We start from the raw sequence: 14,115 nt of genomic DNA, 5'->3' as shown, positions 1-14,115 counted from the left end.
GTTTACTTACTTTTTAATTGGTCATAAAAAGCGATTATTTTATTTACAAAACTTTTCTCGTTATAATATATATTCATCAACGATTACCAGGGACACGAAGCTCTTCATAGAATACAAAGATTTTGAAAGATACCAAAAGTATGGTCGATATCTGCAGATCCGGTTTAATCAGTTCTTTATTTGGTTTTATAAGGCATAATATGTATATGTTAGTTTGGTTGTGATAAAAAAGCTTATCAACTTTAAATTTTCGTAGGTTTCATGTCTCTTGTTGCCGTTATCCTTTTGATCGGCGTTTTAAAGTCACTTTCTGCAGGAAGAAGAATAGAAAAACTCAATATCTACTTTACTGTATGTAAAAACAACTGACAGCCATATAAATTAATGTCTTTTTTATTAAATCAGAATGTTTGCAACAATTTAAAATTATATACGTTATGTAACAATCCAATTCTTCCATCAAGGAATAATGCAGGTATACATTGTTCATTGTATACATTGTTCATTGTATACATTGTTCATTGTATATATCGTTCACTGTATACCTGTTCGTTGTATACATCGTTCACTGTATACCTGTCCGTTGTATACATCGTTCACTGTATACCTGTTCGTTGTATACATCGTTCACCGTACATGTATACATCGTTCACTGTACTATATACATCGTTCACTGTATACCTGTTCGTTGTATACATCGTTCACTGTACTATATACATTGTTCACTGTATACATCGTTCACTGTATACCTGTTCGTGGTATACATCGTTCACTGTATACCTGTTCGTTGTATGCATCGTTCACTGTATACCTGTTCGTTGTATACATCGTTCACCGTACATGTATACATTGTTCGTTGTATACATTGTTCGTTGTATACATTGTTCGTTGTATACATCGTTCACTGTACATGTATACATCGTTCATCGTACATGTATACATCGTTCAATATTCTTTATACATTGTTCGGTGTATACATTTTTCACTGTATAACTGTTCGTTGTATACAATACATTGTTCATTGATGATACAATACATCGTTCACTGTACGTGTATACATTGTTCGCTGTATACATTGTTCTTTGTATACATTGTTCATTGTATATATCGTTCACTGTATATGTATACATCGTTCACCGTACTTTATACATTGTCCGTTGTATACATCGTTCACAGTACATGTATACATTCATCGTTGTATACATTGTCCACTGTATACATTGTTCAATGTATACATTGTTCCTTGTATACATTGTTCTCTGTATCCCTGTTCGTTGTATGCATCGTTCACTGTATTCCTGTTCTTTGTATTTGTCGTTCTCTGTCCTATATACATTGTTCATTGATGATACAACACAACATCGTTCACTGTATTCCTGTTCTTTGTATACATTGTTTATTGTATACACTGTTGACTAGATGCTTGTTTGTTGTATACATCGTTCGCTATACTTTATACATTATTCGTTGTATACATCTTTCACTGTACTATATACATTGTTCACTATACTTTATACGTTGTTCGTTGTATACAACGTTCACTGTACTTTATACACTGTTCGTCGTTGTATACATTGTTTATTGTATACACTGTTGACTAGATGCTTGTTTGTTGTATACATCGTTCTCCGTACATGTATACATCCGTACATGTATACATCGTTCACTATACCTTATACATTGTTCGTTTTATACATTGTTCACTATACTTTATTCATTGTTCGTTGTATTCATTGTTCGTTGTATCCATCGTTACCGTACATGTATACATTGTTCTCTGTATACCTGTTCGATGTATACATCGTTCATCGTACATGTATACATCGTTCATCGTACATGTATACATCGTTCAATATTCTTTATACATTGTTCGGTGTATACATTTTTCACTGTATTCCTGTTCGTTGTATTCATTGTTCGTTGTATTCATCGTTCACTGTTCTTTATACATTGTTCGTTGTTTACATTGTTCGTTGTGTACATCGTTCACTGTTTACCTGTTCGTTGTATACAACGTTCACTGTACTTTATACATTGTTCGTCCTTGTATACATTGTTCGTTTTATACATTGTTCACTGAATACCTGTTCGTTGTATACAATACATTGTTCATTGTATACATTGTTAATTGTATACATTGTTCACCGTATATATTGTTCACTGTATACCTGCTCGTTGTATACATCGTCCACTGTACATGTATACATTCATCGTTGTATACATTGTTTATTGTATACACTGTTGACTAGATGCTTGTTTGTTGTATACATTGTTTATTGTATACACTGTTGACTAGATGCTTGTTTGTTGTATACATTGTTCGTTGAATGCATCGTTCACTGTATCCCTGTTCGTTGTATGCATTGTTCGTTGTATACATTGTTCACTGTATACCTGTTCGTTGTATACATCGTTCACTGTACTATATACATCGTTCACTATACTTTATACATTGTTCGTTGTATACATCGTTCACTGTACTTTATACATTGTTCGTCGTTGTATACATTGTTCATTGATGATACAACACAACATTACGATGTCTTGCATCCGCGTGATAACATAGTTAGAGTTTATTGTTATTTTAAACAGAAATCTTAGTTTCATGATGAATTGGATACGGAAGTTAAATAATGCAATACATTTCAAATAAATGTTGAAAGAGATTTAACTGAATTTCAAATAAAAGATCATAGTAACGATAGCTATACGCATTATATATAAGGCACCTATAGGCGTTTCAGCGTAAGTATCAAATAACTATACTGTTATCACTCTCAAACTTGCATTAAAATGAAGTACAAATTTAGCTCTACGTCTCGAAAATTCTGTTATAATGTTACATTAACTGGTGAAACCGTCATTACTTATGTAATAGTACATTTATTATCTGTCACTTATTTACATCAATATATTTAAATGTCATAGGCTATATAAGCACCAATAACTAAAATACTGAAAAAGATATCACAGTTACTTTTGACTAACGTAAAGTTCACAGGATGGGTTATATAACATTATCTTTGTGTTTATATAACATTATTTATTTAATCAATACGTATAAAACATACTAAGCCAGCCTATCAATGCCATAGTAAGCGTTAATACTGTTATTATTTCTCAAGAATGCATTTCGTGTTTTCATATAGATTTCGTGACAGTAATATTTCATTTATCACTTTCTAATTCTTGCATATGTAGATTTGATTTGAAAAAAATGTTTTCTAGTGTAATAAGCTTAAAGGTTATACGCGAAAGTTACTTTCACATACATCGTGCAGGTAACAGCAATATGTTTATAAGTAATGTTTTATGTTTTTTTATTGTGATATAAATATTTTCTCGTTGACTCTCAAAGAGAGTTGATACTGAGTCAATGAGAACATCATTAGCTTCATTTGTTTCGAAATTAGATCTCTGAAATGAGTTTTTTTTAAGTAACACCGCGAAAATAATCACTGTCATAAGCGGATTTTATTTACAATACAAATTTAAGTACCAAAGATGTGAATATCATTTCTCAAAAAATCAACGTGCAATCTGTACTACTGTTTGGTAAAACAAAAAGGGTCTTGATGATGAAGTTCACATGTTTTCGAAATCAGAGTAAACGATGTTTGCATACATGACGAAATTATATCAGACTAGAGGCTAGATGAAGTATAACAACACATATACATTGTTATCGTGATATACACGCTAGGCTGTTTTTTGTTACTAAACTTATATATTAAAATTATTTATAGTATCTTAAGATATATTTAATACATCATAGTTCTACCTTTATCGTCCGTCAGGATCATTTTTCTGCTTTCATAATATATAAATATATATTGCACTTTTCTTATCAATCTGTTTAAGGTTCCCCGTCCCACTGTACCTTGTTTTATCCTTTATACAGTAACCCCCTCCCCCCACCCGCCCCTTAACTTCCGTTTGGATAAAACTGTAGAAAATGTGGTCAGAACACTTCTGACTGGCGGGTAGCTTAATCAGCGAGAGCGATATTATAATATCTTATTTATATCGTTATTTCTCATGAACGTCTCGTAAGGTATGGTTTTCTTTTCAGTAATGATTTATCAATACTACAGTCTTACCGGTAAATAGCTTCCAACACTTTGTTACAGTTTTTGGCAGTGGTACGGGATCCTTAATACTAAACACACAAAGTAGATACACGTGACACACGTGCTTACACAAATGACAAGATGGAAGTCGAGGGCAAATACTGGCTGAACAAGGATACAATGTTATCATAGAGGTGTCTGAAAATGAGATATTTTTTTGTAGCAAAATGAAAAAAAAAAAAAAGTTTATGATTAAAAATTTAAAAATGCATATTATTATAAAGATAAATAAAGGCATGTTAAATTTGCTAAAGCTGACTTTGTATCCTCTGGCCAGACTTTAAGCTAATTCCCACGAGGAAAAGATTCAATATGTCGCAGCATAAAGCACACACTTTTGTTTGTCATTAAATGTTCCTCACAATAGAACACAAGTCGTGATCAGAGTAGAACTGGTCCACTGTTATTTAAGTGTTACGATGTGAAACACAAATATTTCGGGAATGTATGAATGTGAATGGTTCATAATTAGAATCACAAATATAATGTAGTTTGTATAAGCGCTCTACGCTGATAGGAACTGGTCACGCTTGGACTCACAAATAATGTTTTTCTTGAAAAGAGCTCAATGCTGATAGGAACTTGTCACAACGGAAAGCACGCATCATGTCTTCTCAGAAACAAATAGATTGATCTGTATATATATCGGAAACTTTTTAAGCCAGATAATATAACAGGTCGCTTGCAATTTCTTCGACGAGTAGTCTTCACGGGCGTTTAACACTGGTTGTAGGTCCTCGGTGGTAGAGGCGGCGCCTCGTCGTCAAACGACCTTGCGGTCTCTAGGAATTCAAGGCGCATCGTCTTACGTGCCTGGAGTAGAGAGTGGTTGAAATAAATAAAAAAAAACTCTTAATGTGATAGCAACTGAAGGCTTTATTTGTTATTTGTTTGAAATGATTTTTATGACATTTAACAGGCTTTTGCTGTATTTCCTGTGCGAAGAAGATTTATCTTTTAGATAAGATAAGTACGCAAAACATGGATTTTGAGAGAAAATATACGTCATTCGACATTCAGTTATGATATTTATCTTTGTTGATTTGGATTTTAAATCGCACATTCATTAAGTAAGAATCATGTACTGGTTATTTTCATGTTACAACTGCATGGTAGGTATTATTTGATAAGTTAGTTTTGAAATCATATACCTTCTGTTACCAATGATAAGTCATCAGTGTTTGAAACTATCTTTATTGATATCAAAAACTTCCAAACAATTATACTTCCTTATGCTTTAAGAAATAAGACCAAGTTGGTTTCAATGCACAGCACCATTTTCACATGGCTTATTATATTATTTTGGAAATACTAGTTAGCTGTATAACACAACCTTGTTTCTATTAATACTCGCTCTTTCATAAATAGATTATAATCTTAGCAATGACACACCAGTAACAAGATTCTGAAGAATAAAAGAATTTTTAAGTTCGGCTATGTTTTATGCTAGTCAACCATCTTTAACATTTCACGCTGACACATGTGAACGTAACAGTAACAAGACAGTACCAGTCAAACATGATACACAGTCACTTTACCTCTCGTGAATGGTTGGATGATGTTGACAGCCTCATCTGCACTTCCCCCGCCTCAGCCTCTTTACTAGCGACAGGGGACTTCCTCGTGTGGAAAGCTTCTTCTCCCGAAGATTCTTCCTCGTCTTCATCCTATAAAATGTATCAAGGTAAAAGTTAGAGAAACTGACCATCGTATCCTAGTAGCTATGGTGAGTCTGACTTATCATGTTTATTATTGTTGAATAACAGCAGCTTTATATACATTGTTAAACTATGTCAAATTCACACAGAATTTTCAGTTTCAAATTTGTCATTATACTTTTAGGATATGTGGTTGTATCAGAAGCCAATAAGATATGTTTAAGATTTGAATATTGAGGTATGTATCTTAGTAATTGTTCGATCAAAGAAGATGCCAGGTCTTGATCAGATGAGATGGAACAGGAATTTTCAGTTTCAAATTTGTCATTATACTTTTAGGATATGTGGTTGTATCAGAAGCCAATAAGATATGTTTAAGATTTGAATATTGAGGTGTGTATCTTAGTAATTGTTCGATCAAAGAAGATGCCAGGTCTTGATCAGATGAGATGGAACAGGAATTTCTTATATTTACCAGAAGGTCGTCAGAATCACTTCCGGCGAAGCCCATGTCGTAACTCGAGGCCGAGGCCTGACTACTTCCGGATGCCCTGCTGCCATCACCTGTAATTATATATCATGTATACAGTAATTAATTACATTTTTATGATTTTGGATACAGTTTTAGTTCAATGTGAACTCAAATGAAATACATGTATAAGGATAAAGAAAAAAGAATTTATATTCATTAGCAGCAATCACTATCGATTTTTGTATTTATAAGTTGATAATCAGCAATTTTCATTATTCTATTAAGAAAAAGTTGAGAGTCACAAACTATAAAATTTAGCGTGCGGTATATCAAGGATGTCTATACGGAAAAGTATCCACCAAAACGAAAATCGATTTTTAAAGGATGGGAAATTTGGATTTGAACATAATATCTCATGATATTTGCATACCTAGAAACGAAATGAATTCCGTTTTTTTTTACTTCATTGCTCTTATGCTCTTCCGTATTATTCCGATAATATAGACAGAAATATTTTCGCGGCCCGAAGGTTTTGCTATTTTTATTGATTTTTTTTAGTTTCTATACCTCGCAGTAAAATATCACTGGAAAGTAATAGCAAAAATAGTAAAAGCATAAAACCTTCTTTAAGTCATACCATTTATCTAGTAATATATCATAATATCGAAAAGATGCATGGATTTAATCTTACGTAAAGGTGAAATGTTATTAAATGTTTTATCTAACTATTAAAATAACTTACTAGAACCACTGTTGCGATTATAAACATGTTGAGATGTCGTGCTTCCTCTCAGGAGGGTGGGTGTCTGTTTCGAATAAAGCACAAAGTTTAACTCTTTTATTCATTAGGTATCAAATGCTGTTCATCAAGGGTTATGAAATTCTTGGCAGCATCATCTCACACGCATGTTACAATGCATTAATAGTTCGCGATATAAAGGAATTATATTGAAATAAAGAAAAACGAGAAATTAGTTAGCAACTTCAATATCTACAACCTTTACTGAGTTTCATTAATAAAGTAAAGTAAACATGAATATCATAAAGTAATTTACAATGTATTCACAAATACGAGTAGCTATGAGTATAGGGAAACATTTATGTCTTTGCAGTTATTTCACAATCTTACCGATATTTTTAGATCTTGTTGCGACTTCTTTTTGACCAGCTTATTCTTGATTTTCTTGAAAACGCCCTTTTCTTTGTTCTTTTCCTTGACGAGATCGAACATGGTAACGTATTCATTTCTCAACGTATCCAGGCCCTCTTTACGTTCTTTCATGGATACGGAATGGGAGTGATTATGTTTTTTCCATGATTCGTATAAACGTTCTGCTTCGCTGAGAGTGAACTCTCCATCTTTGACTGCAGAAAGGATGCCAATTAGTTCACTTTCTGCAGCGGAACTAGTACTGCCTAAAGTTGCTGATCTTCCTGAAACAAAACAAAAATACTGTAACACACCTTACTATTAGTTTTGATGAACTTGACTACTTGAGGACAGTAAATATCAACAAACTATCTGTGACGTCACTTACCGGAAGTCTGGGGGTTTGGGTCTGTCATCCCCATGAATTCCTCAGGTGTCTGATGTCGCTTTCCAGGAGATTTCCTTGGAGCGGGGAGTGGTGGGCGTGATGAGTTGGGCGTCGGTTCGCTGTGACGTCTGCTTTTTCTAGGAGCTGGTAGGAAAGAAAACCAATTGATTTTATTGGCTATCGTTAAATAATTAGGAGTTAAATTCCTATGACAGGTTTTACATCAGATACAGATATTGGAAATTCCTGATGATGCAAAGACTGCAGTGTATTTGACCTTAAAGTTGATAAATAATGTATCTATGCTATACGCTACTTACATCGTGAAAGTGGTTGTGGTAGATCTACGTTGAATGTGTCATCATCACGAAGCTGTTTTGGAGGTGGATCTGAAATAAAAATAAAATATATCGATGTTGTCACCTTCAATCAAGCCATTTGATCCAATTGTTCAAAAGTGCGTGAAGGAATATAAAAATATAAAAGGAGCTATACTAACTAGGTTTATGATTTCATACAAAAATATGTCTACATTATGTTTTGCAAAGTTGGACGGAAGACACCGCATGTTGTATGTAGGACGTTTGCACTTCCGGAACACTTGTTATTATGAAGGGATCGTTTTATTTAAATTTTACCTCGGCACCTTTTCCTTTTCTTGTGTTAACTTTTAAGAACAAACTTGTTCTATCTGACGCTGGCGTATAATTGATTTCTAGATAGTTATTATCGATGTTTATAATTCGTCATTCCAAGTATGCGTACCTGTCTGTACGTTCAATTCGTGCTGGTTTGCATACAGACTTCTGCCACTCATCTCCAAATAAATGTCTTCACATGCTTGAACAGTGGTCTCCACGTCCTGTATTACAGAATCGTGTGTAAATATAGTACGACGACAACGAAGTATGATAACAATGTATGTCAACAATATAGTATGATAACAATGTCTGTCAACGATATAGTATGATAACAATGTATGTCAACAATATAGCATGATAACAATGGATGGCAACGATATAGTATGATAACAATGTCTGTCAACACTATAGTATGATAACAATGTTTGTCAACGAGATAGTATGATAACAATGTATGTCAACAATATAGCATGATAACAATGGATGGCAACGATATAGTATGATAACAATGTCTGTCAACACTATAGTATGATAACAATGTTTGTCAACGAGATAGTATGATAACAATGTATGTCAACAATATAGAATGATAACAATGTTTGTCAACAAAGAAGTATGAACAATGTATGTCAACAATATAGTATGATAACAATGTATATCAACACTATAGTATGATAACAATGTCTGTCAACAATATACTATGATAACAATGTCTGTCAACAATATAGTATGCTAACAATGTTTGTCAACGATATAGTATGATAACAATGTTTGTTAACGATATAGTATGATAACAATGTTTGTCAACAATATAGTATGCTAACAATGTTTGTCAACGATATAGTATGATAACAATGTATATCAACAATATATTATGATAGCAATGTCTGTCAACAATATAGTATGATAACAATGTCTGTCAACAATATAGTATGCTAACAATGTTTGTCAACGATATAGTATGATAACAATGTATATCAACAATATAGTATGATAACACTGTCTGTCAACAATATAGTATGATAACAATGTGTGTCAACAATATAGTATGATAACAATGTATGTCAAAAATATAGTATGATAACAATGTATATCAACAATATATTATGATAGCAATGTCTGTCAACAATATAGTATGATAACAATGTCTGTCAACAATATAGTATGACAGCAATGTATGTCAACGATATAGTATGATAACAATGTTTGTTAACGATATAGTATGATAACAATGTTTGTCAACGATATAGAATGATAACAATGTATATCAACAATATAGTATGACAACAATGTATGTCAACAATATAGTATGATAACAATGTATATCAACACTATAGTATGATAACAATGTCTGTCAACAATATAGTATGCTAACAATGTTTGTCAACGATATAGTATGATAACAATGTATATCAACAATATAGTATGACAACAATGTATGTCAACAATATAGTATGATAACAATGTCTGTCAACAATATAGTATGCTAACAATGTTTGTCAACGATATAGTATGATAACAATGTATATCAACAATATAGTATGACAACAATGTTTGTCAACAATATAGTATGATAAGAATGTATGGCAACAATATAGTATGATAACAATGTATATCAACAATATATTATGATAGCAATGTCTGTCAACAATATAGTATGATAACAATGTATATCAACAATATATTATGATAGCAATGTCTGTCAACAATATAGTATGATAACAATGTATGTCAAAAATATAGTATGATAACAATGTATATCAACAATATATTATGATAGCAATGTCTGTCAACAATATAGTATGATAACAATGTGTGTCAACAATATAGTATGATAACAATGTATGTCAAAAATATAGTATGATAACAATGTATATCAACAATATAGCATGATAACAATGTTTGTCAACGATATAGTATGACAAAAATGTATGTCAACGATATAGTATGATAACAATTTATGTCAACGATATAGTATGATAACAATGTATGTCAACAATATAGTATGATAACAATGTATGTCAACAATATAGCATGATAACAATGGATGGCAACGATATAGTATGATAACAATGTCTGTCAACAATATAGTATGATAACAATGTCTGTCAACGATATAGTATGATAACAATGTATGTCAACGATAAAGTATGATAACAATGTATGTCAACAATATAGCATGATAACAATGGATGGCAACGATATAGTATGATAACAATGTCTGTCAACAATATAGTATGCTAACAATGTTTGTCAACGATATAGTATGATAACAATGTTTGTCAACGATATAGTATGTTAACAATGTTTGTCAACAAAGAAGTTGATAACAGTGTATATCAACAATATAGTATGATAACAATGTCTGTCAACAATATAGTATGACAGCAATGTATGTCAACGATATAGTATGATAACAATGTTTGTCAACGATATAGTATGACAACAATGTATGTCAACGATATAGTATGATAACAATGTTTGTCAACGATATAGTATGATAACAATGTTTGTCAACAATATAGTATGCTAACAATGTTTGTCAACGATATAGTATGATAACAATGTTTGTCAACAAAGAAGTATGATAACAATGTATGTCAACGATATAGTATGATAACAATGTTTGTCAACGATATAGTATGATAACAATGTTTGTCAACAAAGAAGTTGATAACAGTGTATATCAACAATATAGTATGATAACAATGTATGTCAACAATATAGAATGATAACAATGTATATCAACTACGAAGTTTGATAACAATGTTTGTCAACAATATAGTATGAAAACAAATTTGTATATCAACAATATAGTATGATAACAATATAGTATGATTACAATATAGTATGATAATAATGTATGTTACAACATAGTAGCACTTATCAAAAACGCACTGGGTCATTTTTATTTATGGGGCCTTGGTTGTAACACATTATCACATGTGACAATTCTACCATTTCTGATGAAGCTAAACCCAAACAAAACATTTAATAGCAGGAAGCAATATATAATACACATACATTATCTTTTTAATAAACATACGGTGAATCTTGTTTATAGAAAAAGTAATTATGCGCAATTTGCTCGATATAAAACGTGCCTAATAAACACGGGCATACCTGGTCAAAATTAGGCAAATTCATTATGTATATCTCCGTATAGAATCTTATTTGCCAAAGGGTGCTTTCATAGATGACTGTTTCAGTAGGGATATATACACGTCTAAATATTCACTGCGGCCGACTTCAATAGGCAATACATTACCGGAAGGATAGTATATCACTGATTCAGTCACGTTCTGGTGAATTTTCAGTCAATCCCAAATTGCTTTTTATAAACATGTTTAAGAAGATTTTTTTTATGGCGTCACACAGATTCTGGGAAAAAAACAACACTTCACATGAGTGATGGGGGATGGTAAGTATATCTCTAAATATTAAATAAACTTTTGAAGCCAAAGTTCATTTATTCCAAATAATGATAATGTTTATTTGAACAGATTATTTGCCGAAAGAAAAAAATGTTAACAAATAATATAGATAAAGATGACAATACTATCTCAAACTTAAAATGGCTAGTCTGAGGTTTCGTACCAATTTGTGTCGATCTGGATATTCACATTTAAAGGTTTTAGTTAAGTAAAAAGTAGTGCTAAATGCTATTGCCGAATGACGCACACCCTGTTTGCTGTACTTTCCCAAACTATTAATAGATTGAATTGACATTTTCATGAAAAATGTAAAGTAAGAAAACAAGAACGTCATTTAAAATGAACCAGGAAGATAACATGAGTACAAACTCACGGTCTACTACTTCACATACTAACAACAATAGAATAGCTACAATTTGGCTTCAGTATATGATGACTGATCATGAGCTCACTTCTCTGAGCTTTGCGATTCGTGTCGTTTCTTCCGACCCTATTAACATTCGCTATAGTCATTCGCTTAAACAAACGTGTTATACGTACTGTACGTCTACTGGTTATTTACAGTTATTATATTCCATTTTTGTATAAATTGTAGAATTCTCAACATGGTATTATAGTGGGTGTGGGTGTGCATGAATGTGAGAGGAAAACGAATCGCAACATTTTATATATTTAAGCATTGTACATAGCTACCGGAAATAGAAGACAGATATAGGCAAAGCCTGTTGTCTTATTCTTTTGTCAATAATGTTCTAATATCTTCTTTAATGTTAACTTATATGTTTGTATTATATATGTATTGTCAATAAAATACTTTTGATAGTTGAAAGTATTATAGTACAAAACTTACGACAAAGGCTCGAAGGTAATCGCATAGCTCTGTATGCCCGTGTTTGTCTGCCAGATCAGCAGGGTCATAGCCGTCTCGGTTCTCCTGTTGAAAGGCTGCCAACGAACCAGGTGTGTCAAGGAGCAAAGAACACAGCTCACTCAGTCCATTTTTGGCGGCAAAATGAAGAAGCGTGGGTATTTCATGCTTGCTTCGTTCTGTGTAAACATTAAATGAAAGATTGGTAGAAGTTCATGCTAATATATTTGTATGCAAAACCGATACTTAGTTTGTGTAAAAAGATAACACACATTGTCTATACCCGTTTTTATACACATATTATTTCAGTAGATATGACAGAAAACGTTATCTTGGGAAAAAATCTAAATAATATATACATGTATACAAAAAAAAATATATAAATTACAAATACTTTTCTTGCAAATGTATTTAAAAAGGATTTATAAAATTCATACAGAGTTAGAACACGTGATATTACTTACGTGGCAATGCATCGTCGTAGAAGTCCCCAAGAATACATTCTAAAGCATCATCCTCCGGGAGACTGGTCTGGTAAACTTTGGCTAAGGCTTTGTCTAGCGCATCCCTGTTATCTGTTGGTACTCGCAGAATTTGGGAGAGAAAAGCTGGAGCCTGGTAAGGGTTAAGCGTCGGTAGTATGACGGTAATAGGGTGTTCTCCGAAGTATGTGCCATTTGTGTACACCTTCAGCCTACTTTTACCCTCGTTTTCACCTGGAAAGAAGAATTCCAATGAGTGAGAGATCATGAAATTTCGATTCGACTAGAACTTTCGTTAAAAGCTACATGATATACATAAGTATTATACTACAGCTAATACACATTTGGAGGCACAGACGTTTTCCGCGTATTTCAAGAAAATTTTGTGTTTTGTGCAAAATCTAGTAGCAGGATTTTCAAAGCCCGGAAAGACTAATGACAACTTGACGCTAGCATTTTATAAAATATACTATCAGTCAACATTAATGTTCATCACTAGATCTGTGTGTACAGGAAGATACACGTAAAACACACGCATGTAAACCTCACACTGATCTTCCGAAGGCAAAAGAAACCCAATATTTTCAAACATCAGATATTTCTCAAAGGGCCTGTTTCCAGTAATGTTAATTCTCCATAGGAGCCTGCCCCCGTATAATTTCTTATCTAGCTCAACTACTGTTTTTTTTCTTTTCCGAAGAATAATTTTACACCTTTCCGACACCCAGATTTCATAATTTCAGTGAAAATGTATTTTTATAAAGTTGTCAATTTCAGCATCAAAGACATAAGTTCGTAAATAAAAGAAGGTTATCTCGAAATTGTAATTCGCAACATAGTATAAATTTCTTTTGATAAATATTTCCAAAACATCGTGTTTATTCATAAAACA

At 32.4% G+C, this 14,115-nt stretch overlaps 1 protein-coding gene and 1 long non-coding RNA gene across 2 annotated transcripts in view; both read right to left on the bottom strand.

Annotated features, from left to right (window-relative positions):
- Nucleotides 1–377: 377 nt before the first annotated feature.
- Nucleotides 378–925, bottom strand: LOC110447076. The gene is made up of 2 exons (XR_002462553.1): nt 812–925; nt 378–780 (listed from the first exon to the last, which is right to left on the bottom strand). It is a non-coding gene; the product is annotated as an uncharacterized LOC110447076 (long non-coding RNA).
- Nucleotides 926–2,378: 1,453 nt separating this feature from the next.
- LOC110447075 (phosphoinositide 3-kinase adapter protein 1-like) overlaps nt 2,379–14,115 on the bottom strand; it is a 17,411-nt gene continuing 5,674 nt past the window's right edge. The window contains exons 4-13 of the mRNA XM_021492499.1: nt 13,206–13,457; nt 12,724–12,920; nt 8,564–8,660; nt 8,119–8,187; nt 7,799–7,942; nt 7,390–7,694; nt 7,003–7,066; nt 6,264–6,352; nt 5,669–5,797; nt 2,379–4,943 (exon numbers count right to left, since the gene is read on the bottom strand). Of these exons, the coding sequence (XP_021348174.1) occupies nt 4,848–4,943; nt 5,669–5,797; nt 6,264–6,352; nt 7,003–7,066; nt 7,390–7,694; nt 7,799–7,942; nt 8,119–8,187; nt 8,564–8,660; nt 12,724–12,920; nt 13,206–13,457 (1,442 nt within the window). The 3' untranslated portion in view covers nt 2,379–4,847. The remainder of the gene's footprint in view (nt 4,944–5,668; nt 5,798–6,263; nt 6,353–7,002; nt 7,067–7,389; nt 7,695–7,798; nt 7,943–8,118; nt 8,188–8,563; nt 8,661–12,723; nt 12,921–13,205; nt 13,458–14,115) is intronic.

Source organism: Mizuhopecten yessoensis, unplaced genomic scaffold (genome assembly GCF_002113885.1).
Source record: "Mizuhopecten yessoensis strain PY_sf001 unplaced genomic scaffold, ASM211388v2 scaffold3151, whole genome shotgun sequence".
NCBI lineage: Eukaryota > Metazoa > Mollusca > Bivalvia > Pectinida > Pectinidae > Mizuhopecten > Mizuhopecten yessoensis.
The sequence above is the reverse complement of the archived record's forward strand: the minus strand, read 5'-3'. Positions and strand labels throughout refer to the sequence as shown.